This window comes from Rhinolophus hipposideros (assembly GCF_964194185.1).
Source record: "Rhinolophus hipposideros genome assembly, chromosome: 22".
Lineage (NCBI taxonomy): Eukaryota > Metazoa > Chordata > Mammalia > Chiroptera > Rhinolophidae > Rhinolophus > Rhinolophus hipposideros.
Window position 1 is genome coordinate 38,079,133 of NC_138068.1, and position 27,660 is coordinate 38,106,792.

A 27,660-nucleotide genomic window follows, 5' to 3' on the forward strand; every position below is an offset into this window, starting at 1 on the left:
TCTCTTGTGTAATTATTCGCATTTGAATTGGGGATAAAGAGGTTTGTCTTCCATATATATGGGGCATGGAGGTGTGGGTATTTTGGTCATTTAGAATTAAGGTCACAACTCCCTCTTATTGAATGAGAAAGTTGGTGTAAAAGTTGGGAATCTTTCTTATTCCAAATATTTATCCAAATACCAGGCTTTTATCACCTCTGATACATTTGGGAGGCAAAAAAAAGGGGGCTTCTTTCAAAATTGTCTAGAAAACAGTGCTTGCTGGCTATTAGTTCACTGATAAGCTGCTCGACATTCTTTCATCCTGTTTTGCTATCTGTAGTGCTTCTAGTGACTGTGTATATTAATAGGCCTCCTGAGTCACTGCAGGCACAAAGCTACCTGACTCAAGAATCAGCCAGGTAGATAGAGCCACCAGGTATTTGGTCAAGGAATTTTAGGAGAAAGTTTTTTCTGTGGTTTCAGCATGTGGTACGACTTGTTTAACCACCATTCCATGTAGGTGTGCTTCTGTGTGTGTGTGTGTGGCGGGGGCGGGAGGGGCGGAGAGCGGTGCCTGCTATGGGACGGTTTTAGGCCGTGCACAGGGATGTAATATAATGTGAACATCTCCCGACAGTAACTCTTATTCCAGAAATTGGGAAGATGTTAATAGTTACTTCTACCTCTGCCTAGGGGAACTATTGAGCGAGGCTTATTGAATTCCTGAGAGTGGGGCCCAAGAATCCTGCTATCAAACTCCAGGTAATTCTGATGCAGGAGTATAGTTTGGGTCCTCAGCTAACATTGGTTAGTAATAAAACTGCAGGTATATTCTGTTTTCAGCAAACACATTTACTTTTTGACAAGTATTAATAGATTACAAAAATGTGTTTGTGGAAAGCTAATTTAGAGTTCACCTAGTGAGCATTCTTTACCCTGAGAAAGAAGCAGATGAAGCCACTGCTAATAGAAATTCAGAACTTGACTGAAGTTTCTTATTTCACAGAATAATCGGAGAAAACAGTGAACATAGTGACTCGAATAATAGAATTAGACTTATTCGAGTTGTTTCCGTTTTGCAGAACTGCCAACTGTTGGCTGGTCCACACACAGAAGTGCTACTTCTCCCTCTTGATTGGTTCGTTGTTCTTTGGACCATCAGAGATTGGCTGTGCCCAAGGACACATTACTTGCCCCTGATTTGGGGCACTTCTGAAATACGGTTACAGTCTCCCGACTGAGCTCCAGCAGAGGTTGCAGCTGGTAGAAGGGTCATTAATTGCATTGTGGCTGGAAGAGGGGAAGTTCCAGGAGCCAGGCTTTCAGTGGAAGTTTGTATAACTTGAGCTGTATTTGGCTGGCCAGGGCTTTCCTTGGGCTCTGCCCAGTCCCAGGACAGTAGCCCACCCAGAGAGGTCAAGTAACTTGCCTAGGTCACAATTCATGAGCAGCAGAACCAGGAGAACTCAGGTCTCTTGTTTTCTGGTCCTAAGTTCTTTCCCTTGCACCGCTGGAGTTTTTCATTTCTGACACCTGGAATTCTAAGGTTACATCTTATGCAGTGCTAGGGATAAAACTCGAACTGGGGAGGAAAACAGTTCTTTTGGGCTTTGAATCCTGTTAGACCAAAACCTAAAGGAGCCTCAGAGAGAAGGCATTTGTGGAGGCTGTCTGGTGGATTCTAAAATCTTCAGTACTCTTCCCGGCTCTGCTGTTGATGGTCTAAAGTGAGCAGTAGTACTGTGCCCAGGCTGTGGCCTCTGAGCCAGGCCTTAGGACGGCAGCACTTCCTGTTAGGCCAGCCAGTGCCATTTAGTTGACAAGTGCTCCAACCCAGCCTGGGTGATTCCTCCTCCACATGCAAGTTCCTCGCAGGTAACTACAAAACCCAGTGTTCCCGTGCTGCAGGGTTGCCACAACATTTGCAGGCCAGGGAGCTGAGTAGCCAGGGCAGTGAGCTAGGCTCCTGGGTGTCTATTCCATGTTGAGGGACACCTTGTGCTGGAATGTGCAGAGGGCGGCTGCCTCTCATACCTTCCTGAACAGCTCTTTCCTCCTTCCCCAGCCTGATGATGGAGCCAGGAACAGCCCTGGCGACAAGGCCAGGCTGAAGCAAGACCTGGCAGGCTGCCTGGCAAACTCGGGCTCCCTCTCCTGGCCCAGGAGATGCCACTGCTGAGCCTTAGGGCTGCTCAGCCCTTGCTGGGCAGGTGAGGAGGCCTGATGGACCCTCAAAGCTTCAGCTGCAGGTGGCCTCCAATGTAGCCTTTTCCTGAGCCCCATAGGGCCCCACACCCTACAGGTAGACACTGTGCCCCCCACCAGGTGGTCTGAGGAGGGAAAAGGGCTGTAGCCAGAACCCAGGGAGTAGCCTTGCCCTGTAGAACCCAAAGGCAGCAGTTTGGTACCCCCAGGGTTTCTTCTGCCTTTCTTCCCTGAGGTGCTCCCATTCCTGTGCCTTCAGGGCATCTGCCCAGTCTAGGGGTTGTCAATTCTGCAGTCAGTGAGGAGGGGTGGGGAGCTTATTGTAAAGGCAGACTCCCAGGTCCATGGTGGCAATTCTAATGCAAGGCATAGGTCTGGCTGGTTTCCCACAAGGAAACTCACCAAGGTCCCAAACCAGACCTTGCATAAGGCCATTGTGTGGGACCAGTTTGTCCCCCCAGGGCCAGTCCTCCAGCCTTAAGCCCTGGCTCCTGAGGAACAAGGCACACAGAAAGTGGATTGGGAGGCGCCACTGTTCAGGGGGTCTTAACACTCCAGGATGAAATTCTTCCTCCAAAGGACCCCCAGGCTGCTTAATGCACTGCAAGGCTTTAGAGGTGGGTTTGAGACCTCCTTGCCCTTGACCAGGTGAGCTCTCTTCACTTTATGAGGCTTCTTTGCAAGATGGAGAGGTTCACCTCCCAGAGGGGACTGAAAGGTCCACGTGAGAGCCAGGCAGAGGGCGGGACACTGGCTGGTGGCAGGTGTTAGCAGTCATTTTCTCCTGCTCAGTCTCTTGGCCAGGAACCATGACATCCACATCTCAAGTCCCCAAGGCTCCTTCTCCAGCCCCCTCCAGAGTTCTCTACTGCCTCATCTGTGCAGACCCCTTAACCTTTATAACCTGGCTCCACGATGCCTTCACAGCCCCATTTTTGTCCCCTCAGCCTTGACCCTTCACCTCCCCTGGCAAATGCCTCCTGTTACAGGAAATTCCAGCTCCAGCTTAAGCTCCCTTCTCTGGGGAGGCTTCCCAGAATTTCCAGCACCCTGATCCCAGTGTAGTCGCAGCACACAAGGGCTACACAGCCTGGTGAGGTGGCCCACAAACCAGGTGCTCTATGCAAGCCAGGACCAGGACTTGGTCGTGCAGACTGAGGTGTGGGGGCTGAAGGCAGCTAAAGGACAGACATGGACCACAATACTTCCCAAGGCTTGAGGTTCCCATGGCAACCACCAGAGGTGTTAAACCACCACCTCAAGGATGCAAGAGATTCAGAGGTGTGAAGGCAGGCCGGTGGTGGAGACCCAGCTCTTGGGCTGCTCTCTCCTGGGATAACCAGCCTTCATGTACTTGTACCTGCTGTGCAAGTTCTCAGAATTCATCCAGCCAAGTTCAGCCAGTGAATGGAACGTCCCCCCACCTCCCAGGATTCTGAGGCTCGGGAGGGAGACCGAAGTGGCATAGTGCTTGGTCCAGGCAGCCTTGACAGACCTGGTTAATGTCTGCCCCCAAGACCCTGGGCTGCTCAGATTCACCTCCCATTCCTGGGGCGTTTCAACTCCTCCTGTGACTCGACTTCTAATTCCATTTTGCTTGAGCTCCAGGTTCCTATTTCTTACAAAGTCCCTGACATACCTCTTGGCCCAAGATCCTCCTGGACCATGCTCTTAGGCCACCAAGGACACAGTGGGTCTGAGGATCGCAGGAAGTCCCCACTGGCTGCTCCAGCCCTGGACCGCCTCTCCTGAGGCTCGGGGGTTTATCAGCCTCAGCCAGAAGGGCCGACCCACCTTGTTTACGGAGCTCATGTCACACAGCAGCCTGGGTCACCCACAGCCCTGCTCACATAACCTCAGGTCCTCAAGGCTGGGGACTGCAGTCAGCGCATCTGGCCACCAGGCATCCCAGGCCCTGCTCATCCTGCCTGGTGGGCACTGTGGACTGGGTGGCATGATCGGGAAAACGTGCTGGGGACCATGAAGCAATGAGTTTCTTTCCCACTCTGGGCAGAGATGCTGATCTCGACTTCAGAGAAACCAAGACCCACACTTGCTCTCTCCTGAGAGCCCAGCAGAAGAGCAGACAAAACCACAGTACCGGGCGACAATGTTGGTTTTAATGGCATTAACATCCAGGAGGTCACACATCAGTTCTGGTTGGCAACTTCTTCCAGGGGTGATTGGCTGCTGCCTCGCTGGGCGGGGCCCCTCCAGTCTGTGCCACGGCCTTTGAGACTCGCCACCTGGTCTGCCTGCCCCCCACCCCCACCCACTGAGAGACAAAACAATTGCACTGATTGACATACACATAGCCAGCCGTCCCGGCCTCCCCAGCACACACTCCAGGGTCCGTCACACAGCTGATCAGGGCTTTGGCGTCTGCTCGGCGGTGGGCCAGGGCTGGTCTTGGGGAATAGTGTTTATCGAATGTGACAGGTTCTTTTACACATCGAGGGTCTGGAGGATCTATTTCTGTGGTTCTAAAAGACTTGTCTCTAATGGCTTCTTTCAGAGCCACCGGAGTTGGGCCTGGATAACGCGGTGTTGGTTTGTTTATTTGTAAGGAATGTATAAGGCATTTTGGTAAGTTGAACAGTAACTTCTTTTTTCGCAGAGAAGACTCAAACAGACGTGCCCTCCTTTGAGCTGCTACTGTCTTCCTGCGAACAGAGGGCAGAGGGAAAGAGGTTGGGGCCAAGGAGCCAAGGGGAGCACTCACCTCAACTCCTAGGGACCTGTCGTCTCCCCCGGATTAACACCCCACAGCACTCCGAGCCCTTCAGGGAACACCCAGCATTGTCCAGAGAACCAGAGCTGACTGCTGGGGCTGGCGGAGGCCTGAGGCTTGGCGGGAGCTGAGGACCCCAAGTTTGGGTGAGGACCCTGGGCCAGCAATGGGGGCCAGAGATGTGCTTCCCACCGAGGGGACCACGGAGGGGTGGGTGCTGCATGTCCTGAGGGTGCCTTCAGAAGCCCGTCCCCAACCCCTCCTGCCCCCAGGTCTGCATTTCCCGTTGGTTCTGCTTCTCAGCAGTCCTGGCGCCCAGAACCAAGCCCCGCCAGCGGCTCTGCATGGGCAGGACACTCACTGTTTTGTCCAGCTGCTCCTGTAACTTCTTCACTGTGTCTTTCTCCGTTGCCAGCTGCTCCTGGGTCTTCTTCAGAAGCTCCTGTAACCTGGTGGCAGCACGTCCCAGGTCACTCGTTAACTTCTTTTCTTTTTCTAGCCTCTCCTGTGGGTCAGAGGATTAAAGCGGATCAGCCTTCACACACCACAATCAGAAGGCCACCTGGCTACGCCCACGGGATCTGACACCTCGGAACTGGGAGTCCTCTGAGGGCAAGGTGATGCTGTCTCCTGGTTACCCAGAGAGAGGAAGTGACAGCTGGGAGCAAAGAGCCCTTACAGTTGGGCCTGTGTCCTGTCTACCAGCGCTGCCAGTAAGCTTCCTGTGACACGGGATGTTCTAACGTGCACTGTTCAGCGCAGCGGCCAGTGGACACACGTGCTCACTGCTGAACACTTGCAATATAGCCACTGTGACTGGGGAACTGAACTTTTTAAATTTAAATAGCCACACTGACGAGTGGCTGCCATTATGACACTGGAGGTTTAGGGACTCCCCTCCCCCGACACCAACCACCAAATTAGGCTGGACCCTGCTCCAGGGATTGTCACATGTTTCCTCTACTCCTGCCACAGGTGGTAACAACGGGCAGCCAGCGCCGAGAGCTGGCCCCCACTGAAGCCTCGGAGCAGAGCCCACCCTTCTACCTTAAGCTGCATGACCACCCCTGGTTCTGCAGACTCGAGGGGACTGCTGCGAAGCTTCTCCAGCTCCTCCTGTAGCCGCCACGCCGTGTTCTGAGCCTTGGCAGAGAAGAGGAACGGTTAGGGCATGGGTCTGGGCGAGCTGCCTCACAAACCCAGCTAGCCCACCTGGGGATAGGAGAGGGCCCCCAGCATCATGGGACAACAGTTCCAGCCTGTGGACAGGAGCCAGGTAACCGACTACATAGCAACACCTGTCAGGAGAGACGCCCCAGACCGCGCCCACCTGCCTGGGCCTGGGCCACACCGTCCACCACCCCTGACAGTGCCCATGGCTCAGGGCCTCAGGGCCTCCCGGGCAGAGCCTGACCTCCTCAAACTCGGCCCTGAGCTTCTGCCGCTGCTTGTGCTCGTCCTCCAGGATGGCTTCTGTCCGCTCCAACTGCGTTTTCAGCTGCATGGAAACACCGCAAACATGCTTTGGGAACCTGATGAAGGACCCTCTTGGGAGCCAAGGGCTCCTGGACAGGCTGAGACCTAACTGCTTCTAGTGCCCACCTGCCCTGCCTCTGCCCACCAGCCAGCCCACAGTTGTTTCCAAAGCTGCCCCTTTGGGGAGACGGAGCTTCAGCCCCCGGGTACAAAAGCTAGTGTGGCGGAAGGGAGATGTTGGTGGGATTCCTGCTGACCTCCGGTGACTTGAATGAGACCCACCGGACAAGGATGCCTCAGAGCCACTGCACAAGCACCGCCACAGCAGTACCCCCCCCAGCAGCCAGCCCACTGCTCCTCTGGTGACAGAGCCCTGCCTCCTGGAGGGCTCTCAGCAGCAGTCCTTGGGTCCAAAGTCTGGAGAGCAAGCACCCTGCTAGCGACACCCTGGCAAGGGCCACAGTGGGAGAGCGGACCCCTCACGGCAGGCCTGGCCGCCTGCTTCCCCTCTTCCAGTGCCTCCCGCACACGTTAGGACGGATCCTCCAGCACCTCCCAGCCTGGCCACCTCCTCCCGCCCTTTCCTCTGTTCTGTGGCTTCTTCAGAACCTAGGTGACCCCCAAGTGGGCATCTGGGCAAAGTGGGGTGTGGGGAGAGTGGGAAGTGGAGGCTGCAAGTAATGGGTGTTTAGCCAGAACAGAGCGTTGTTATCCCTGAGCTCCAACTAGGGTGCAGGGGGCCCGAGGGCAGTTAGTGACAGGTATCTGGGGACTGGCTCACCGCCCTAACCTCCACAGGGTCCTGCTCTGCTGGGGGGGCCGTGGGGGGGGCAGCCGGAGACCCAGCTACATCACCATCCTCTACGTGGCTCTTCATCTCACTCAACTGCTGCCTCACCTGAAACAGGGAGGGGTGGGTTTGTGCAAATACCCATCCGGAAGCACGGCCACCTTGCACACACACACAGACCCCGTTGGGCGGACCGCAGATGCTCCCAACAGCCAAAGCCCTTACAGGGGACCTGGTCTGGTAACTGATCTGTGATGGGGTCCTCATGCAGGTTCACGGGGCAGAGGAGGCAATACCATGACCCCGCACCTGGGCCAAACAGAGGTCCCAAAGGCCCGCAAGGGGCCCAGGCTGGCCTGACCCATGTGCCCTGCTCCAAGGCCAGCCAGCATGCAGCCCCCCCCAGGAGCGACATGACCCCGAAGGACAGTGCACACAGCTAAGGAATCCAAAGGGCTCAGCGTGGACAATGCTGCCTACATCCCGGATTCCTTCTTCTAGATACAGTCCACTGTTCAGAGCCCTTAACAGGGTCTAGAGAAGATTACGAGGTGACACTCTTGCCCAATAAGGTCCCCGCACCCTGAGCTCCACTGCTGGGGGCAGATGACACATCTGGTGACCCCCAAGCCTCCAGACCATTGAGCCTGGAAGCAGTGAAGAGACAGTGGGGTCATCCATGGAGCTTGGGTAAAGGTTCCAGTCGAAGGATCTGGGTGGGCCACTGGCACGAGCTCCCAAGAGATGGGGTTGTTCTCAGGCCCCATCCAAGAGGTGCTGCTACAATGGAGCACCCAAAGTGTGAGGGGCTTGTTCCCTCGCTTTCTTCTCTCCCTCCCAATAACCCCCCAAAGCAAAAACCAAACTTTGCTGGCCAATAATGAAAGACTCAGGGGAGTCTACTCCACACATGCCCCCAGCCTGGGCAGTGCCCCCGGGGCCTGTCACCCAGACCTGGCCTTGGTGAGTGGCCCTCGGGCTCAGGTGGTGAGGCCTGGACGGCAGCCCCCCTCTAGTGCACTGGTCCCAGGTAAGGCCCCTGGGGAGTTAGAAGCCTGTGTACTACGCAGGCAGCTTGCTGCTCAGCAGGTGCTGCTGAGGAAGGGCAGCCCAACCACCAGAACTTCAGTCTCCTCACAGAAAACCAGACACATGTGTTTATATTCGAAATCGCCCAATTTCTAAATGGTAACCACCAAGTCAAGATCTTAAAAAGACCATGCAGATCAAACAGAATATGTCTGTGGCCCTGCGGGCTGCTTCCTGAAGCTGATACTGAGATTGGTGGGGCCCCAGCTCTGTAAGGCTGGGTTGACCCTGCCAAGGAGTGGACATTGTGATCACACACCAAGACAAAACCGAAGGACCCAGAGGCCACCTGCACAACAGGGAGCTCTGCAAGTCTGCTTCTACTGCCAGGCATAGAGGAGGCCTCCCTCCCCAGCCACAGGTTGGACTGCACTAGTCTCAGGCACCTTAGTGAGAAAAGGTCTGAGTCCCACGTAGGGCAAGGCCCAGGCTGACAGCCACAGGGCAGAGAGCAGCCAGACCAGAGACGCCCCAGGTGACACTGGGCTCGCAGAAGTCAGGTCACCCCGAGCTCCCAGTGCTGTGGCCAAGGGACTAATTCACACCAGGAGAGATGGGAGGTGGGCCCTGAGCATATTAGTCCTGGCAGCCACAGGCCCCGCTTGGAGTTGTGAGCAAACGTGCAAGGAGCCCCGTCAGCACAGCCCCATCAAAGTCTGGCCCAAATACCAAACTGGTGCGCATGGCCCTGTCACACTGCATTACTTTTGACAGGATGCAAAAGCACAACTGGAAATTAATCACACACACACATTGTCACACGCTCCCACCCCACCCCATCCCATGTTCACTCACCAGGGCGAGCTCATTGCTCTGTTTTTGGGCTTCGCTCTTGGCTGTATCCAGCTGAGACTGAGATTCTAATAAAAGTTGCCTCAACTTGGAGAGAAAACAAACCCAGGTGATGGGAGGAAGGAGAGAGAAGAGAAAATCAGCTCCCGTGCGTTAGCACCTAAACACACAATCTAAGACATCCACGTAACCCAAACCCTTGAGAACACTGGGGCAGAGCAGGTGCACAGGCTCCCAGGCCTCTGGCAGCTCCTGTTTTTTTTTCAGAAGATTGAGGAAGGCTGACATTCACTGCACACCTCACCTGGGGACTTCGCAAATGTTTACGGATTACCTCGCAAAATAAGACCAAAAGTTTCAGATCAAACCAGAATTGGGGGTTATAGGTTTGTGCTTTCTGCTTCCAAAGTTAGAAAATAGTATCAGATTTAAATCCATTCACCCCAGAAATAGTGTCAGCAAGCCAGGTGAAGAATTCTTTCGCTGCAAGGCTGACCTGGCTTCATCCCTGACCTGCTGGCCGGGCTGCCTTTTGAAATCTACCCCAAGACCCCTCCTCAGGATGGCTAGCTCAAGGCCTAGGGCAAAAGCCTGAGAACTGGGACTTTGAGCTTGTTAACAAGCGCTACTGCGGAGGACCAACTCTGGGCAGGCAGAGACCCCGCTGGGAGACTCACCCCCGCCACCTCTTTGGCATAGCTCTGGCACTCCGCGCCGGCAGCAGCCATGTGCTTCTCCAGCTCGGCTTCCAGATGCGACGTGTATTCCCTTACCTGGACACACACATACACAGGCACTTGTCAGAGGCCTTGAGTTGGCCAGCAGGGAGCAGGGCAATGAGGCAACAAGTGTGGCTGGCCCTGGGATAAGGGCTAAGAGGTGACCTCATGGCCTGTTGGCTGCTGGGCCAGCCAAGGCCAGGCAGAAACAAGTTCATGGCAACAGACTCCCTTAATTGAAAATGGTACCTGAAATTCAGCACTCATGGGTCTTGATATGTTCTCAGACCTCAGGAGTCAGGAGAGGAGAACTTTTAGACTTACATGCTAGGTGAATACCAGGAGCACCTTCTGTAAGGCCAAGGCTGGCTGTGTGTCTGCAGAGGGCAATGGGGCTACCTCACACGCCTGCCACGATTCCGAAGGTCATTGCAGAAGCCACTGTTTACCAGTGCCGGGCATTCTACACAGGGCCATGCTGTCTCAGGCCACTCAGGTTGTAAATGGCTCTCATTAAGGAAAAGCAGGGCTGAGAAGCTCCCCTAGCCTCTCTTAAGACATGTCCACGTGGAAAAACAACTAACGTCACCTCTGAAAGAACATTTCTCTGTAATAAGGAGAGTAGCTCTCTGAGCAAAGCCCCCACACGTACCTGATCTGAACTTTCAAGTTCTCCTTTTAGCTTCTCTACCGTCTCTTTGAGATGTTTCACTGTGACCTGTGACTACAAAGCAAGGAGAAGGCTCCAAGTCAAACATGAGCCCCATCTCTCAGGAAGCCCAGTGGTGCCCACCCACTCCGAGCATGACCCAGCAGCCTCTCCCTGGAAGTGGGCTGGAAGGGGCGTCTCCTTGAGACTGAGGAGTCAGCTTTCATTATGACATTGCCATACAAATATGGCGTTACCAAAACCCAGCAAACGCGACTCCCGTCTCCCAAATGATCCTATCAGCTTTCCCTCTGGAATTCCCTCTAGGGAATTCTGACCCAGCTGTCTGACTTGAGTAAGTTATGTCTGAATTCCTAGGGAAGGTGAACCCCTGGTGTGATGCTCATGTCGCTGGACCCCGGGGAGGCTCTGAGGGCCAGTGCTGTACCTTTTGGAGCTCCTCCTCCTTGGCGCTGACTTTGGCCTTCCAGACCTGCTCCTCCTCCTCCACGCTCTTCTGCAGGTCCCTGAGCATGCCCTCCTGCGGGGATGGGCACTGAGGCAGGGCACTCTCCAGGAGGCCCCACCCTACACAAACACACAGCTGTGTCCTCCTGTCCCCTCATCCCCTCTCTGAGGAATGCCTGGCTGCCAACTATGATTTGGTCAATCAATGTCATGTGGGGAGCAAGGTTGGCCACAGTCCTGGAGTGGCGCCCTCTGGCCAGTATGTGAATGAAGGCGGAGGGCCACACAGGGGAATGAGGCCCATGACCCAAATGATGTATGGACTTGCATCTCTGTTGGGTTTGCCACCAATGCCAGCCTCAGTGGCCCAGGACAAGTAGCACAGAATCGAGTCAGTCAGAGTGGGAGGGCTAGACCCAGCATTGCTTCTGGAGTCACAGAGAGCGCTGTTTCAAGCCGGCCATCAGCCTGACGCTCACGTTTTCCTTTCATTTCCCAGACTATTCCTTATCATGACCAAGTCTCTCCATCCCCAAGAGCAGCCCCAAACGTTCAATTCAGCCCTCTCCTAAGCTTAGAAGCAATGAAGACCAGAGCACCTTATTTATCCCTTTTACTATTCAGCCAAGAAATGGGGTCCCGAGTGGGGCAGTGACTTGCCCAAGGCCCCACAGAGCCACAGTTTGAACCAAGAGTTTGAGCCAGAGTGGCCAGTGGGGTTTTCCATACCACCACCTGCCTCCCATCCTACAGGCCCCGAAAGCTCTCTTTCCTGGCAGCCTCCTGAGGGGACACCCAGCCAAGAGCCTAGCAAGTGGCCCCGGTCCCCGCGCCTCACCGTCTCCGCCAGGATGGTGCGGTACTGGTCACACTCAGCCTGCAGTGTGCTCTGGGTCTCCTCAGCCTCCCTCAGCTTGGAGGCCAGGTCCTGAGGGCAGAGGGAGAACAGGGGTGCACTTAGCCAAACACACAGATGAAACAACTCTGGACACTGGGGGCTGGAGAGCAAGTGACAGCCCCGCCCCCCCGCCCACCCACGTGGGTATGTGTGCCATGCTTACTAAGGAGGGCTCCGTGTTTACTGGCAGCTGTTTCAGAAGTTCTGGGCCTTTCTCTTTCAGTTCCTGGAGCCACTCGGTGTAATTCTGCAACAAAAATGTGCAAGTGGGGGCCCAGTAACATTCCCAATTAACAGCAGGATCCCAGGGAGCCACCTCCCCTACCTTGTGGGCCCCGTCAGAAAGTGCCGGGAGCAGAGCCAGCAGGGCCTCCTTGGTCTGTGCCTCTGTCCGGCTGAGCTGCTTTTCGGATTCCTCCTGTCGAGTGAGGGCAGTGTTCAGATCAGATGTGGAGGTTTAGGGCAACCTCCAGGGAGTATTCGTGGAGATGCAGGAATATCCACCCCCAGGGAAGGGAGGGACAAGGATCAAAAAAGAAAAGAAGTGACTCTGGGGCTGATTGTGGGAGGGCTGCTTAACCTCAGTTCTAAGCACACCAGCCAAGGCTGGGTCGATTTTAAACAGACTCAGCTCTAATAAAGGGGGATGGCAGGCTGGTCCACATGGCAGGAGCCAGTTCATCCATCCTGCTTCCCCGAATATAAGACCTAGCCAGACAACAGCTCTAATGCGTCTTCTAGAGAAAAACTAATATAAGACCTGGTAATATTTATTAATTATATTACGTTACATTACATTTATTATTATACCCGGTCTTATATTATAGTAAAATAAGACCGGGTCTTATATTAATTTTTGTTCCAAAAGACGCATTAGAGCTGATGGTCCAGCTAGGGCTTATTTTCGGGGAAACGCGGTAACACCTTCCAGCAGGTACTCGGGTTCAGTCAGTTCTCAGTTTCCAAGGGGTGTGTGTGTGTGTGTGTGTGTGTGTGCGCGCGCGCGCGCGTGGGTGGTGGTGGTTGTGGTGGTGTCCAAGCTGCTGTGGGAGCCTGGTAGAAGGCAAAGAAGAGGTGCCACCAGAGGTACTCCCAGCAGCCACCAGAGTTAGGAGCTACCGCTGGCCAGGAGCGGCCAGACCCAGCAATCCTGGAGGGCGAGAGAGAAATAGTCCCACTTTGCAGAGCAGAACCAACCCAGCAGGGATAAGGATTTGGTCAGTGTCACACCACTCCCAAACTAAGTCCATGTGGTGGCCGTGCTTTGCTGGGCCAGCACCCCCATCCATCCTCCTTGACGCTCCCACTCAAAGCATGAAGAAGGAACGGAAGGACCAAAGCAACTATAAGGCAAAGTCTAGGATAGCAGCGTCCCCTGGGGACAGATTTCTGGGTAAGAGTCTTCCTCTAATAGCCAGTCCCCAGTAGGCTGAACCTACTGCCAGCCCTGCCACACATCAGCATGGTCTGAGACCCAGCCTGAATACCAAGGGCGGTGCTAGGAACTACTACTGAATCAGAGCGGCCGAGTGGTGTTCTGGAACATGCAACTGGAGGACACCTGACAAATGGACGCCCTAACTGACCACAGCACCCACATGGTCTGGACTCAAGTCGCAGAAAAGGATCCTTCTTGGCTTGCCTGATCTGCAGACAATGCCTACGGGCCTGCCATGGACCCCCAACCTCGTGACCGCCCATAGTGGGAGTCAGAGGCCAGAGCCAGAGGACCTGGAGGCCAGTTCCTATCTTTATCTGGCTGCATGACCACGAGCAAGTCAGGTGACATCTCTAGTCACAGATCCTGCATTTGCTACAGAAAGGCCAGACAGGCTCCCAGGTCTCCTCTGGGGCATCTTAAGTACAGCTGCCACAAATGGACTGAGGCCAGCCCTCCACCTCCCGCCCTGTCTCAGGGTCCCATCTTATCCAACCCTCAGGCTTCCTGGGAGGCTCATGACAGTCACTGCAAAGCTCTCCATAACACGATAGACATTCCTTCTGCATCAGCAAGGCTGGAAAGAGAGGGTTGGCTGCCCGGGGCCTTTCATCAAGAATGGAAATGTGTGGCAGAGGGGTGGGCAAGGCCTCTACTTGCTGTTGCTGCAGGCCATGTCCCCCAGCCACAGCTCCCAGCCCAAGGCTCCAGAGGTGACATGGAGGCCCCCAGACACTAAGATGCCCATACTCTCCCCCACCCAGGCAGCACGGAGCATGGGACCAACACGGACTTGAGTGTTGCTAAAGAGGCCCTTCCCCTCTGTGACTTACTGTAAAGATCATAGAACCTACTGGGCCATGATTTCAGAGGGCCTGAGAAAGCAGCACGATCAAAATATCGGGATTTCGAAGATAGCCCAGTGTCGAGCTTCCTCACAGGTGGTGCAGTCAGGTGGGCTCACAGTCCCCATGGCCTCTGCTTCTGCTCGCTGATGGCAGAGGACCCCGATAAGAAAAAGCAATCGAGGGTACATGTTCTCCTTTCATCTTAGGGAGAAATGAAGGAATGGATGGAGACAGAAGGGAGGAGAAAGATGCAGGAGCTGGGGCACTCTGTGCCAGCCTCTCAGAGGGGTCCTGGTGTGAATGCCTGAGACGCTCCGGGGACGAGGCTGCTGTGCACGCAGGTTGCGCGCTTTGTGTTTTGCTAAACTACACGGGTGCTGCTAATAAGAGTCCTGAGTAGCAGGTGAGTCTGAGGACTGGACTCTGACCTTGGCCTGAGTCAGAGAGCGCAGCTTCTCCTCGAAGGCTCTCTCAGCTGAGGCCAGTGCCTCCATCGCCTTCCAGTTCTTCTCTCGGAGGTCCTGACGGGGAGACGTGAAAAACGTTAGCAACTAAATGGGGTAACCACTGACGTATCACCCATGAGCTGCCTCAGCCAGTCTCAGCAGGGCAGAACTTCTCCAACCCCACTCTGGACCCCACAGGAGGCCTTGCAAAAGGACAAAATGCCCTTTCTCTTGGCCCACATACACTGGGCTTCTCTCAAGCAGCATTAACACAAGGCCAAAGTGTCACAGCCCACTATTGGGTGGCTATGGCATCAGAGGGTAAGGAGGCTAAGCATCCTTTCAGGGAGACCCTACTTTGGAGGATGGAGGGTTGGCCTGGCTCCTAAGAGAGAAGAGGCTCCTGCCAACAAATAGCAAGCAGTGACTCACTGGCTGATTCTGTACAGGTGACACCACCTGAAAGCCCAGGGTCTCTTAAGGGTAATGGGCAGGCAGCCCGGGCGGGGTGGGGGAGGACAAAGACAAGGCTCCTTTGCACCCTGCAGAGGAGAGGGATTTCCACATCCCCTTTTCCTGCCACTAGCCTCCCTACTCCAAGGTGATCATGTGACCCTGGCCAGGTCAATCAGTACATTCTGTCCCCATCATGGGGGCTCCAAACTGCTGCATGGAACTCAAGCTAATCCAATGAGAGTCTGCCGTAGGAGTCTGGAAGGACCCGAGGGACAGAGAGGGTTGGTCCTACAAGCCCCAGAAGGAAAATGAACTTTCAGCAGCTGGACCTCTTCTTGACTAGTCTGGGTGGCCTCACCCCTCTTCAGCGCCCCCCAACTCCACCATGTACATGGACACATGCTTGACACTCACATTGTTCTTCACTTTCTGCTGCTCAACCGCCTCCTTGAGCTCAGTGGTCTCCTTCTCCAGACACCACACCTGGGACTCCAGCTCCTTGAAGCTGAAAGGAGACAGCAGGATCACTGCTGGGCATGGAGGGCCCATAGCCCCCAGTCTTGTCTTGGGAGGGTCCCTTCCTCTGCCCGGGCTCCCACCCTAGCCAGGAGCACCTCCCACTCTGCTGACCACCTCACAGGGCATAAGCTTTCAAGGAAGCCCAGAAAGCCTCGCTGGCCCCTCCTCCCACTAATCCGGAGTGCCCAGGGGCCAGGATGCAGATCCCAGAGGTCCCAGAGGCCACCAGAGTCCCATGTGGTGACGCTGATCACTGAGACTGCAGAGGTCAGAGCAGCCACAGTGGCCAGTACAGCGATGGGCACTGACAGGTTTTTGGGAAGTTTTTTCCTCTGGTGAACAAAACCCATTGTCTGGTTACGAGGCTCCTGCTCAACCTGATCCTGCTCTCTCCCCAGAATGTGTCAGCTAGCCTTTCCCTGTGGCCACACCTGGCCCTCAAAAGACATGGGCCAGGCCTTCTCAGAGGACACCTAAGCTAGAGACTCATGTTGTACTGTCACCTGCAAACCCATCGAGACTCTGGGTACCAGTACTCTCGGCAGTTCACTGCTGAGACCATCCTCTGTCCAAAACTTAACTCTGCTAAGGCCCAAGACTCTTCCTTTAGTTCTGTGCCTGGGCTCTGAGGAAGCAGTCCTGAGATGACCCCTGGACGCCACAGGGTTGGCAAGATGGCAGTCCCATCTTTTCACGGTCCTCTCCAGATTCAAGGGCCCAGTGGGCTTCATTCACTCATCATCCAGACAGTGAAAGGCTGACACAGCTAGAACTATACTAGCCATTCTGGGGAACAGGCTTCAAACAGATACTTCGAAATGTCACCTCTGCATTAAGATTTAGGGCTGGGAAGGACCCAAGGACATGTGAAACCTACAGTCCAGAAGTGATCGTGCTGACTTGAATCAGCACAACCAGAGCCACGCGGAAAGTGGGAGAGAAGCTCCACTGAGGACGGACGCTCCTGGCTCAGGGGGTGCCACTGCCCCCAGATGGGGACATACATACTTTTATTTCTTATTGTGCGCTATGGTCTAAAACTTTTGAAAACCACCATTCTAATACACGTTAGGACTGAACAAAACAATTTTAGCGTGGACTGAGCATGCTGGTTGTCCCAACCAGCCCATCTGGGAATGGCCTCCCACTGTGTACCACCTCCCATTTTTATTCTAAATACAGTTTGCATCTGGCCTTGAAGACAGCTGTTGACTTCTTGGATGTTGGTTTCACACCCACAGAACCTTGACCCCTCCCTCAAAGCTCTGATGGGACCCCTCAAAGCTGTTCCCTCTAGCCTCTGATTTATGCAACAGCCTGCCTCCAGCAAACTACCTCAAGAGGGTCCCCAAAAGAACAACGCCCTTAAGAAGATTCAGCAGGCCCGTGACAAGGACGTGCTGACAAGCACCCCCTTGGTGGCTGCTGCCCAAGTTCCAGAACATCTGGGGCTGGATCACTCTAGTCCAGGCTGGAACAGGATAAACTGGCGTAGACACAACTTCCTGATAAATTGTCTCAGAAAGAAATAAACCAATTTCTGTCAAACACATCTGCATGCTGTCAATAACTGGAATCAACGCTATCTGCACCATGACTGAAGTACCCTAGTAATTTGCTGTGTGGCCCAAGAAATCTGACCTTAAAATACAAAAGCAAAAACCTAAACAAACACATCCTCTCTACCCCTACAAATACCATGAGAAACAAAGTTTGCCCAAGGCTTCTGGAAAAAAGCATACTGGGAAAGGAAGATGGAGAGGGCAGGATTCTGGGTTCCACAAGGCATTTTGGGCCCTGTGGGTCACTGGCTTCCTTTCCCAGACCCCGAACCCCAGAGCCTGAGGCCAGGGAACATGGGCAGTGAACTGGGGAGACACAAGGGAGATGACTGAGTGGCAGCAGCAGCCAGAAGAAGGGAACCGAGTTGGCTGATGGCTGGGGGGACATCTGACCATCTGCATAGGGGCACCCTCCATGGCTCACGCCCACATAGCTGCCCTATGGACCCCCAGCCACGGCAGCCAGGACCCACCTCTCGAGCCCATGGGCACTTGCTTAGGGATACACACTCAAGAGGTGACGGTCCCAAGGACTCGAGCCCCCCAATTTGAGCCACCTGACCCAGGTGTCAGCTCCGGCCTTAGCAACAGCAGACAGTCCTTGAGCACTGCCTGGCCCTGGGCCACCAACACGGAGGGAAAATAAGATCTACCAGCAGTGAAGTCACCTCACAGACAACACTGCCACTTGGTCAGCTCTGAACTTCACCAATGTCCCAAATCTGTGCAAAAAGCCTGGACCACTTCCTTCTGGGTGTGCAACCATTTGTCCTATTTGATTGAGGACCTCAGTCCCTAAAATCCCTCGTCTGTAGACAAGGAGAACTCCCACCAGCTAGCCCTTCCCCACCGAGATGTGGGGGACATGTGGAGGCAGGAAGCAGAAGGTCCGTGCCCCCCGCTGAGGCACCTGCCACTCTCCACACACGAGTCTTGTTCCTCGAGAGGAGGCAAAGAGCCATTTGCAAGGCTGTCTTCTTTCCTGCCCACACATGTACTCTGTCCTCAAAGTCACTGGAGGGACAGGGGAAAGGCAGAGGCCTCTGAAAGGGGCTCTTCCCAAGGGAGCCATCCGCCCTGCTGAAAACCCCAACTCCCTGGGTCCTAAGCCACCCTGTGCTGAGGGGCAGCCCTTTACCCCAACTTACCGGGCCTGCTGCTGGTTAGCTTCTGCTTGGCTGGCCTGAAATGAGAGACACAAAGCTCCTCGGTTACCATGAGACTCATCTCATTTGGCAACTAGTCAGGGTAGGGTCCATTTGCTCTCATCCTTCTACCTGGGGATCAGGACTCGATGGTGTGCTCCCACCCCTTCCTTCAGCCCCAGGGAGAAGGTGCTGGCTGACCTGGGTATCCTGGGCGTCCCGGGCCTGGCCTGCCTCCAGCAGCGCCTCAATGGACCGGATTCTCTCTGTGAGCTGTGAGTTTTCTGCCCTGGACTCCTTGAGCTGCCCATGAAGACCACTCAGCTCCTCGCACTGGCTCTTCACCTGTGCCTCGGAGGACTGTAATTTGCTGTGCAGCTCTGTGCCAGAAGAGGAGCAAGAGCAGATCAGGGGCAGGAACCCAGGACAGACACCCCACCTGCCCTTCAGCACGTGAGCACATGAGGCATGTCCCCTGTCTCCTTTGTACTTGGGGGTTTAAGACATACTTCTGACTACTGGGGCATCTTATTAGCTATTGGAGAAAGTCACACCGGGGCTTTGTTCTAGAGGATTCATTAGGGTAGAATGAAATACTCTCCGATCACTCACGGGAAAATGATGGAAATCTAAAATGGATTTCATTTGCAGTTTCTAAAAATTTGTTTTCTAGGAGACTGGCTCATATTAGCTGAGACCAAGGGGTCTTTTGTGAGTGTCCTCTCTTGATGACCTTAGGTAAGTCCCATGGCTGTGAATGTCATCCACGTGTTTATGACTTTGCTAAGCCCCCCAGCCCTGGTCTCATCCCCAAACTCAGGCTCAGCTGCCTGTCACTTCCAAACGAAGCTCTGCTTAGGCAGCTGGAACCCAGGACTCTTGACCTCCCCATCATGGATGCTCTGCTTTTTGTGCCCCCAACTCTCATCCATCTTCAAGGCCTATGGATTCCATACCCACTGTCTGGGGAGTCCATTCCATCCCCTCACCAGTACCTCTGTGGTTGCCCTGACCCAGCAGTTGCCTTTTGGCCTGAACAACTGCCAGAGCCTCATCCCTGGTCTCCTGAGCCACTCCTGCCCACCATCCATTCTCCATCTAACCTCAAAGCTTCCAGAAGTGCAAATGGGATCATGCCACTCCCTACCCCAATTACTCCAAGCACACCCATCACTGAACACATCACCCAAACTCCTCACAAAAAGGGTCACCTGGGTCCTGCCCATCTGGCTCCACACTGGCCACTTGTCTTCTTGCTTCAGTCACACTCACTGACCTTCTGTTTCTCGTACAGGCCAAGTTCAAGTTCATTCCCATTTGTAGGGGTCCTGTGCTGGCCATTTTTCTCCCTTCCTGGTCTCCGTGAGGCTGGCCACACTTCCCATCATCCAGACCTCTTTAAACATCCCCTCTGCCATAGAGGCCTGACCTATTAGAGCAGGGGTCAGCAAACCAAGTGCAAGGGCCACCCATGTTTTTTTAATAAAGCTTCACTGGAACATAGCCAGACCTATTTGTGTATTATGTGGGGCTCCTTCTGCACCATGGCAGCAGAGCTCAGCAGTTGTAACAGCACCTGGTCCACAAAACCAAAAATATTTACTAACTGGCTCTTCATAGAAACAGCTACCGGCCCTACTCTAGGTCACTTTGGGTATTTGAAGTCGGTACAGCACAGGCTGTGTGATCGCTGCTGTGTGTCTAACTATGTCTCTCCTGCTAGAACACCGCCCTGATGCCCACTGCTTCACTCCTGGCCACGCCCCAGGTGCCCACAGCAGAGCTCGCCCACGGCAGTTGCTCAGGAAATACTGAGCAAGGTGAACAAGAAACCATGGAGCTGTCATCGATGTCATCTGTCTTCTTTCTCTAGGGGCTCTCGGTGCCCCAGACTTCACCATTCTCTTCTGACTGTGAAGTGACCTGTGAGCATAGAGGGACTACACGCCCATTTTCCAAACCTGGCATCGTGGGCTAACTGAGCTGGGAGAGCCAAAACGGTCCAGAAGAAATCAGCCAAGAAGGCTAGCGATGAACTCGGGAGTGACCCGGCTCAGGCATGGCTCCAGGTGGGGCTCCACAGCAAACAAGGGTGGCGGTGGCAGCACCATCGGCCCACCATTCATGGCTTCTGGCCTCAGCACAGACCCTGCCACCCCGCCTGGAGCCTCTGAGCTGAGCCTCTGCCCTTACCAGCCAGCTGCTGCTGCTGCTCCTGGGCTTTCTCAGCATCTGCCCTCAAGCTGGCATGGCTGGTCTGCGAGCGGCAGAGCTCCCGGCTGACCTCGTCCAGACGTTTCTGCAAGGCCTCCTCACTCTCCTTGTGAGACACCTGGGGAGCAGGCAGAGAAAAAGGACCATGAAGATGGTGGAGGGAGGCCAGACCCTCAGCTAACTGTGAGGTCATGCAGGACAACCTTCTACCCACCCCAATGACTTTTATAAAACCCACCCACCTGGATTTCTAAAGTCAAATTATCCACTGGAAAAAGCCAGGAGGCCATGTCCCCCCAGCCCTTGAGAGCTAGCTCAGGGTAAAGGGGGCTTAGGTGAAGAAGGAGTCACAAAAAGGAAAAAGCCCCATTTTCACTTCAGTGTGGCACAGAGAGATGTTTCCTACAACTTAAACCTCCAGTCCAACTTGGCTATTTTCTGAGTGGGCCCTTGTACAGCTCACACTTATTGAGCTCTTTTTCTGTGCAAGGCACTATTCTAGGCATTGTGTATGTATTAGCAGGTTAATCCCCAGCCATCCCATGAGACAGGCACTATTGTCACACCCTTGTTACAGATGGGGAAACTGAGGCTCTGAAATCCTGAAGCAGACACCAGGGGCTTACTGTCAACACCACGCCCTCCCAGAATCTTTGGTGTCAGAGAGGAAAGAATGGACTCCTCTATGTGGCCTCAAGCTGAGGATGGGTACCATGAGGCCCGAAAGGGCAGGAGATGCTCAGAGTCTGGGGCTTACTGATGCCAGCCAGGCCGAGACCTTGGCCCCAACCTGGGTCCTTAGAAATGACATATGTAATGGTGCCACCTTGGGTACTAAAGTGGTGGCTCTAGCCCCAGAAGCATCAGCACTACCTGGGAGCCTTTAAAACGTAGTCATGGCCAGGCCCAACCCTGTGGTTCTGATTTCATTGGTCTGAGTGGGCCTGCTTTACGTGAAAATCAGTAAACACCAAGTTACCCATCTCGATTCCACCTAAACAATCCAAACTGTGTTTATTTGTCTATATTCCTTATACAAACATCAGTCTTACAATTTTGTGTTTGTCACTCTAGTCCCTTCCACAAGACAGCCCCATTACCCCATGTGCTACAGTCTAGCTTCAGTGACTGAGCAGGAAAAGGGCCCAAAGCCCTTTGGGACACCAGGATTACAAATCCGGACAAGTTAAACACAAAGCAGGCATGATGCTAAAGCTCCCCACATGCGGTCACCCTGCCCCAAAACAGGCTAGCTGGGGGGTCCAGAAGTCATCAAGCCAACAGGCAGCAAGGCCTGTTGTGTGTCTAACTATGTCTCTCCTGCTAGAACACTGCCCTGAGGCCCACTGCTTCACTCCTGGCCACGCCCCAGGTGCCCACAGCAGAGCTCGCCCACGGCAGTTGCTCAGAAAATACTGAGCAAGGTGAACAAGAAACCATGGAGGGGGTACACTGGATGGTGCCCAGTGCACTCTGGGGACAGGGGTACAATCTTCCTTCCTCTGGAGAAAGGGCATCTTCCTGGGAAAACAACAGCTTCCAAGCCACATGCAGAGGCTAAGAAGGAAGAACACCCACCCAGCCTTGAAGCCAGAGACTGCTAACGTTCGCCTGGCGGCTATGGCTGGAGCTATGGTACCAGAGGTGGCGGCGTGTGTGGGAGGACAAACAGCTCTGAAGCTAGACAACCCAGGGATTCAAATCCTGCCTGGGGGTGGACTTGGGATAGTGGCTTAACTTCGCTGCACCTCGACTTCCCATATGAGTAAATTATAGCTAGTACTAGAACCTCCCTCAGAAGGTTACAATGAGAACTAGCTAATGCTTATAAAGTGCTCAGAACAATATTTAGCACCACACAGAAGGCACTCACTTGATGCTAGCTAGCTAGCACCATTATTCACGTGGCTAAGGCTGAGGGTTGCAGCTCGAGCTCGGCTTGAATGTCTAGCTGTAGGCATGACTCAGTGTGGCCGGAAAAGCCCTGGCCTGTCCCTGCTACACAGACAAGCTTGGTGGGCGGGGTGACAAGGGCACTGAGGTGGCCACCACCCTACTCACCTGCAGCTGTAGGATCTGCTTCTCGAAGGCGGCTGCCTTGGCCTCCAGAGCCTTCCGCTGCTGCTCCTCCTGCCGTGAGGCGTCTGACTTTTCCACCAGCTCCTTGCTGACCTTGCTGAGCTCTTGCCGGAGCTTGGCCAGCTCTGCATTCTGCCTGCAAGACAGTCACCAGCCCCCAACTGACAGACAGAAGAGGGCTGAGTCAGCTGCCACCAGTCCCAAAAGCTGCCACCAGGTAACTGGAACCATCATCGGGGCCTTCCCTCCAAGACACCAGTTTTTTCGTAAGTAGTTGCCCAGGTCGTGGAGTCTTTATCAAAGCCCCTCTTGCATAATCAACCACGTGAGGTTTTACTACCTTGGTGTATGGACCGGAAAGAGCAAAGAGCACACTAAAATATCCCACGAGTGCCCCTCCAAGAAACAGCTAGAAATTCAGACCAAAAAACAGGCAAAACATGCTTTTCCTCATTGCTAACCAAGGTCCAGACAAGCCCTGGGATGTGGGCTGCTGGCCCGAGTCCTCCAGCAGGGCCCGGGCAAGGGCCTGTTGGAGTCCACGTGCCCTACTTCACTGGTACCAAAAGCAGGAAGCTCAGGCACTTTACAAACCAGATCCTTCAACACTGCACAGAAACAGGGTCTCAGACCCAGGCGAAATTCAGGAGGGTGGGAAGGAGACTTGATTGATAGGAAGAGGGGCAGCTCAACACCCGCCAACACCCGCCTTTTCTACCGTGTTTCCCCGAAAATCAGACCTAGCCGGACAATCAGCTCTAATGCGTCTTTTGGAGCAAACATTGACATAAGACCAGGTCTTACAGTAAAGTAAGACTGGGTCATATATTAATGTTTGCTCCAAAAGACGCATTAGAGCTGATTGTTCGGCTAGGTCTTATTTTTGGGGACAGAGGTTAGTATGAGGAGGAAATCAGCATGCTGGCCTCCTTGACTCGCACAAACGATACCTCTTCAAGGCAGACTGACCGATAGTCCAGCCAAGGGACAGCACCAGACAAGACAAATGGGACAGACAAGACTGTTCACAACCTGGGACGAGAGAAACCGGGCCAATACCAGCTCTGTTTGTTGCTGGACGGCTGCAGTGGGTGGGTGGGTGGGGGCACCTCTGGACTTAGGTTTCCTTATCTGCACCAGGGAGGCTGTCCCAAAACCCTCTGCAGGGCCATCAGCTCATGCTGTATACTACCAAAATTCAAGACTGGAGAGTTCACAGGAGAGGCCAGACTCCAGTGCCCTGAGGAGACAGGAGGCTGGGTGGGCGGCCCCCTTAGGACTGATCTGCAGTCCTGGGAGGGGCCTGGGAACACCTGTCTCACACAGGCAGAGCTTCCACAGACTGATGGAAGTCATCAGCTACCACTGTGGGGTAACAAATCTTCATGCTTTGGAGTTTTCCCCAGGATGGAAGCTACAGTGGATTCTACGTGACAGGGGAAACCAGAGTGTTCCTCTGTCCCTGTGTTCACCTTGTGCAGCCACAAACCTCCAACTAGCCGCCAGGATGGTGACAAAGACATGTGCACATGCACACCCAAAGGGGACCTCAAGGGAGAAGGGACTGGCCTGGATGGCCTTCAGATCTCACTCTGTGCCAGGGAGGCCACCAGAAAAAACAGAAGTGAGGGTACCAACTTCCCTCCGTGGTCTAGCTCCTGGCCAGTGTTATCCCTCCCTGACTTCCAGCTAAAGAACTAAAGGCGTTGGTGCTCTCTGCCTTAATCAGGGCTCCTCTTGACAAGAGGGGTGCCCTGGGATAACGCAGATCCCCAGAAAGTCTCTTCAGGATGCTTCAGGCCAAGAGAAGGCAAAGAAATGTGAATCAAAAGAAAACGCAGGGGTAGCTTCCTCTAGGCCAGCCTGTTGAGACTGTAATGCTCAAACCACGGAATCAGAAGAATGCCAAGGTGTCCTCAACACAGTGAAGTTTCTGCTGCCGTTGGGGTCGGCGCACTCGATATGGACTTCCTAGCACTTCAGCTCCTGAGAGGAAATGCTGAGTCAAGAATGCTTAGTAGGCTGGGCCGCTGTGCTGTACTTATCGCCAATGCATCAGAAGCAAATGTCCCTCCAGCACAAGGGATCCCTTCCCCAATGGAAAATGAAGGCGCTCAGGCCCACGGAAGGTCCCTACACCACATCAAACTCTGAGCTTGGACAATCCACTTGGCCTGATACCCTGGGCCACAATCAGGAGTTTTTAAAGCCTCACCTTGGGGTGTTGTGAACACAGACGTGGAAAATGTGCATGCTCATGCAGGAAAGCTGACACTAGCACCAGCCAGGACGTGACGAGCACCTGATCATACGGGCACTGGAATACTGGAGCTCACCCCACTCACCTGTGGTCTGACCATGGGAGAGGGTGCTAGCTACACTTCAGAAGGCTCAGCCACTCAGAACCAGACAAGAGATGGAGAGTCAGGATGGAGCCCCAAATGGGGAGGTACAGAAATGCACAGCCAGCCCCAGATCCAGTAAGAAACTGGAATGCACCCACCACAGCCTCAAGAGAGGCTCAGGGACCCTCCCAGGTTCCAGAGCCCCTGGGGATGTGCCGTCGCAGAGTCTGTCTGACTGGGAGCCCTGAGCTTACTTGCTCTCCACCTGGCTCGTAGCTTGGTTCAAGGCATCCCTCAGGATGGAGTTCTCCTGTTGCAGACGTGCCAGCTGTGTGTTGGGGCCATTCTCCAGCTGTTCCTGAAGAGTCCGGATCTGAAAATCATTGATGGAGCATCAGAGTGTTGCTCGGCCTTACAGAGAAAGCTGACTTCTGGAGCAAGGTTAATGAGGTCACAGCCCATAGACAAAACCTCTGAGGGCCCCACTTCTCCACAAGAGGTGGGGAAGGCCCCTAAGAACAAGGGGTCTGAAAAGTGCACAGCTCCAGCATCAGGGGCTTGGGGCCCAGAGTGAACTCCAGCCACATGCCTCTTCTCCTCTGCCTCGCAGCTATGGCCTCCAGCCAGCCCAGCGCTCAGCCCAGAGCCCCAGATTCCAAGCTCTCTGCCTGCGAGGTCGCAGGGCTGACTGTTCTGAGACAAAGGACATGGCCACAGCCACGGCCACGGTTACCCAGAGAAAGACTCGGTTCCCGCTCTCTGGCCTCCCGTGGCCCAACATGAGCAGAATACAGGTTTGAGGAGATGAGGCCTAGTGCTCTGACTACATATGCCAGGCTGGACAGGCCCGCCACCAGCCCTCCTCCGGAGCTCTGTGGGTTTTAGGCCTTTTGCTGTATGCGATCCTCCCAACCTCGGGCAGAGAAGGCAGAGCCAGCATTACTCTAGGATCACATGGAGGCTAAGAACTTGAACCTGGGTACCTAGGAGATGGGACACAGGGCTGGCCACTTAGGACCAGGCTTTTTCCAAAAAGCACTTTTTAAAATGTATTTTTACTTCTTCCTGGTTAGAAACATTAAACACGCACAGTGGGCTGATTGCCACCATTTGATGGCAATCTGATGCCACCATCTAGATGAAATAGCTGCTTCCTCCAAACACGAACTATATTCTGCAGACCCTGCACCCGCCTCAGGCATCCAGCCTCCCCGGTCCCCTGACCGTGCCCCTGCAGCCACTGCCCACCTTGCCCTGCAGCTGTTGCACTTCCTTCACATGCTCCCGGTAGCTGGCCTGCATTCGGGCCTGCACGGCCGTGATTTCCTGCTCCCGGGCCACCAGCTGCTTTTTCACTTTGGCCTCCCCAGCTGCTGCCTTGGCCTTTTCTGCTGCCAGCTCCTGGGAGAAAGCAGAGGGCAGAGGACCGGTTAGGCAGGCAGGGACAGGAATTGATCAGATGGAACGAGTATCATCAGAACCCAGAGGACCGGCTAGGGCTGAGAAGAGCGTGAGAGCAGAGCCCCAAGATCCCTCCTCCCGAGTGCTCAGACAGCCCCACTCCAGCCACAGCACACAGCAAGCAGGAGATGAGAGGTTCCCAGAAAGCCCTGCTGGCCTGACAGATGGAGCGCTGGATATCAAGTCTAGTCTAGAGGGGAGGCAGTGGACATAGCAGGAGCTGAATAAACATGGCATTCTGTCCCCAGGCTCTCCAGGGACACTGGCTCAGCCCTGCTGGGATTACAATACCCCACTTGGCTTGGTCCCTCACATCCAGGCCCCAGAACGCCTATTTCTACTTGGAGCACCTTTGTCAGGACCAACAAGACTGCAAGCGTTGATGGCTGGTGTGGCTACAGGTCAGCCCCACTGCTGGAGGGCCTGGGTCTCCGTAGGCTGCTGCTCAGTCCTCCACCTCAGCCCAGGGAATGTCTGCTCTGGGCAGTGTCGGATGCCATGATGAACACAGGATGCTGGGTCTGAGGACTCGGAGCCTTAGGCAGGGGCAGAGCACAGGGTGGGAAGGGCTGGCAGAAGGAGAGGGGCTTGCTGGATCTGTGTCATCCCAGAAGGAATGGCAGTGGACAGAATCCTCAGGAAAGCAGGGTGTGACAGTGCAAGGAAGGGCTGATGCAATGGGCCCCTAAGAAGGGTGTGCTCCGTGTCCACTGGGCCTCCAGCCAGAATGGCAACTACTTGGTATGGGCCCAGCAAGCTTGGGTGTCTGGGGCACAAGTGTCCCAGGAGATTCAAGGCCCTGTCCCTTCCCTATCCTAGGCAGTGAACCAGAGAAGTGGAAAATCCTCTCCAAGCCAAGGGTGTCAGGGAGACCCATCCCAAAGGGCCAGAGTGTCCCTCCTGCCTGAAATGGGAGAGAGCTGGAGGTCAGAGCAGGGACTGAGCAGATCAGGGTGGCCATTGGGTGCTAGGCTACTATGTGCACCTGGCATTCCCCGGGACCACCTGAGATCCACTGGCCCTACTTTTCCGACAATCCTCCCATCTCCATCCAGGGTGGGAGCCCATAGGAACATGAAGTCCAACCTCAGGAATGCTCCACTGATTATCTGCAGACCTGGTAGAGGAGGCTGACATTGTGTGCCTGCTCTGAGACAAGCAGGCATCTCATTCAATTCTCTCAGTAAGATCAGGATCTTGATGTCCAGATTAAAGCTGAGCTCACAGAGCCTTGGGGAGGAGACATTGTTCCAGGCTGGGGAGCAAGCAGCCATAGTATCAGAGGTGGGCTGGAACCCAAGACTGTGTGAGCCCACAAGGGTTCCAGAAAGTGGGAGGAACGAGACAT

The 27,660-nt window shown here is 54.4% G+C and overlaps 1 protein-coding gene across 5 annotated transcripts in view; it reads right to left on the reverse strand.

Annotated features, from left to right (window-relative positions):
- Positions 1–4,280: 4,280 nt before the first annotated feature.
- Positions 4,281–27,660, reverse strand: part of RRBP1 (ribosome binding protein 1) — a 68,295-nt gene continuing 44,915 nt past the window's right edge. For 2 of the 5 annotated variants that reach the window (XM_081033505.1, XM_081033503.1), the window contains exons 5-24: positions 26,100–26,252; positions 25,106–25,224; positions 22,489–22,642; positions 20,407–20,545; positions 18,415–18,593; positions 18,217–18,251; positions 15,402–15,492; positions 14,514–14,606; positions 12,125–12,217; positions 11,963–12,046; positions 11,740–11,829; positions 10,882–10,974; positions 10,437–10,508; positions 9,743–9,838; positions 9,069–9,152; positions 7,185–7,292; positions 6,333–6,416; positions 5,966–6,061; positions 5,280–5,423; positions 4,281–4,850 (exon numbers count right to left, since the gene is read on the reverse strand). In XM_081033505.1, coding sequence (XP_080889631.1) covers positions 4,812–4,850; positions 5,280–5,423; positions 5,966–6,061; positions 6,333–6,416; positions 7,185–7,292; positions 9,069–9,152; positions 9,743–9,838; positions 10,437–10,508; positions 10,882–10,974; positions 11,740–11,829; positions 11,963–12,046; positions 12,125–12,217; positions 14,514–14,606; positions 15,402–15,492; positions 18,217–18,251; positions 18,415–18,593; positions 20,407–20,545; positions 22,489–22,642; positions 25,106–25,224; positions 26,100–26,252 — 2,046 coding nt within the window. In that variant the 3' untranslated portion in view covers positions 4,281–4,811. Of the gene's footprint in view, positions 4,851–5,279; positions 5,424–5,965; positions 6,062–6,332; positions 6,417–7,175; positions 7,293–9,068; positions 9,153–9,742; positions 9,839–10,436; positions 10,509–10,881; positions 10,975–11,739; positions 11,830–11,962; positions 12,047–12,124; positions 12,218–14,513; positions 14,607–15,401; positions 15,493–18,216; positions 18,252–18,414; positions 18,594–20,406; positions 20,546–22,488; positions 22,643–25,105; positions 25,225–26,099; positions 26,253–27,660 lie in introns of all 5 variants that reach the window. The other 3 variants (XM_081033504.1, XM_081033502.1, XM_081033506.1) reach the window with 2 other exon arrangements.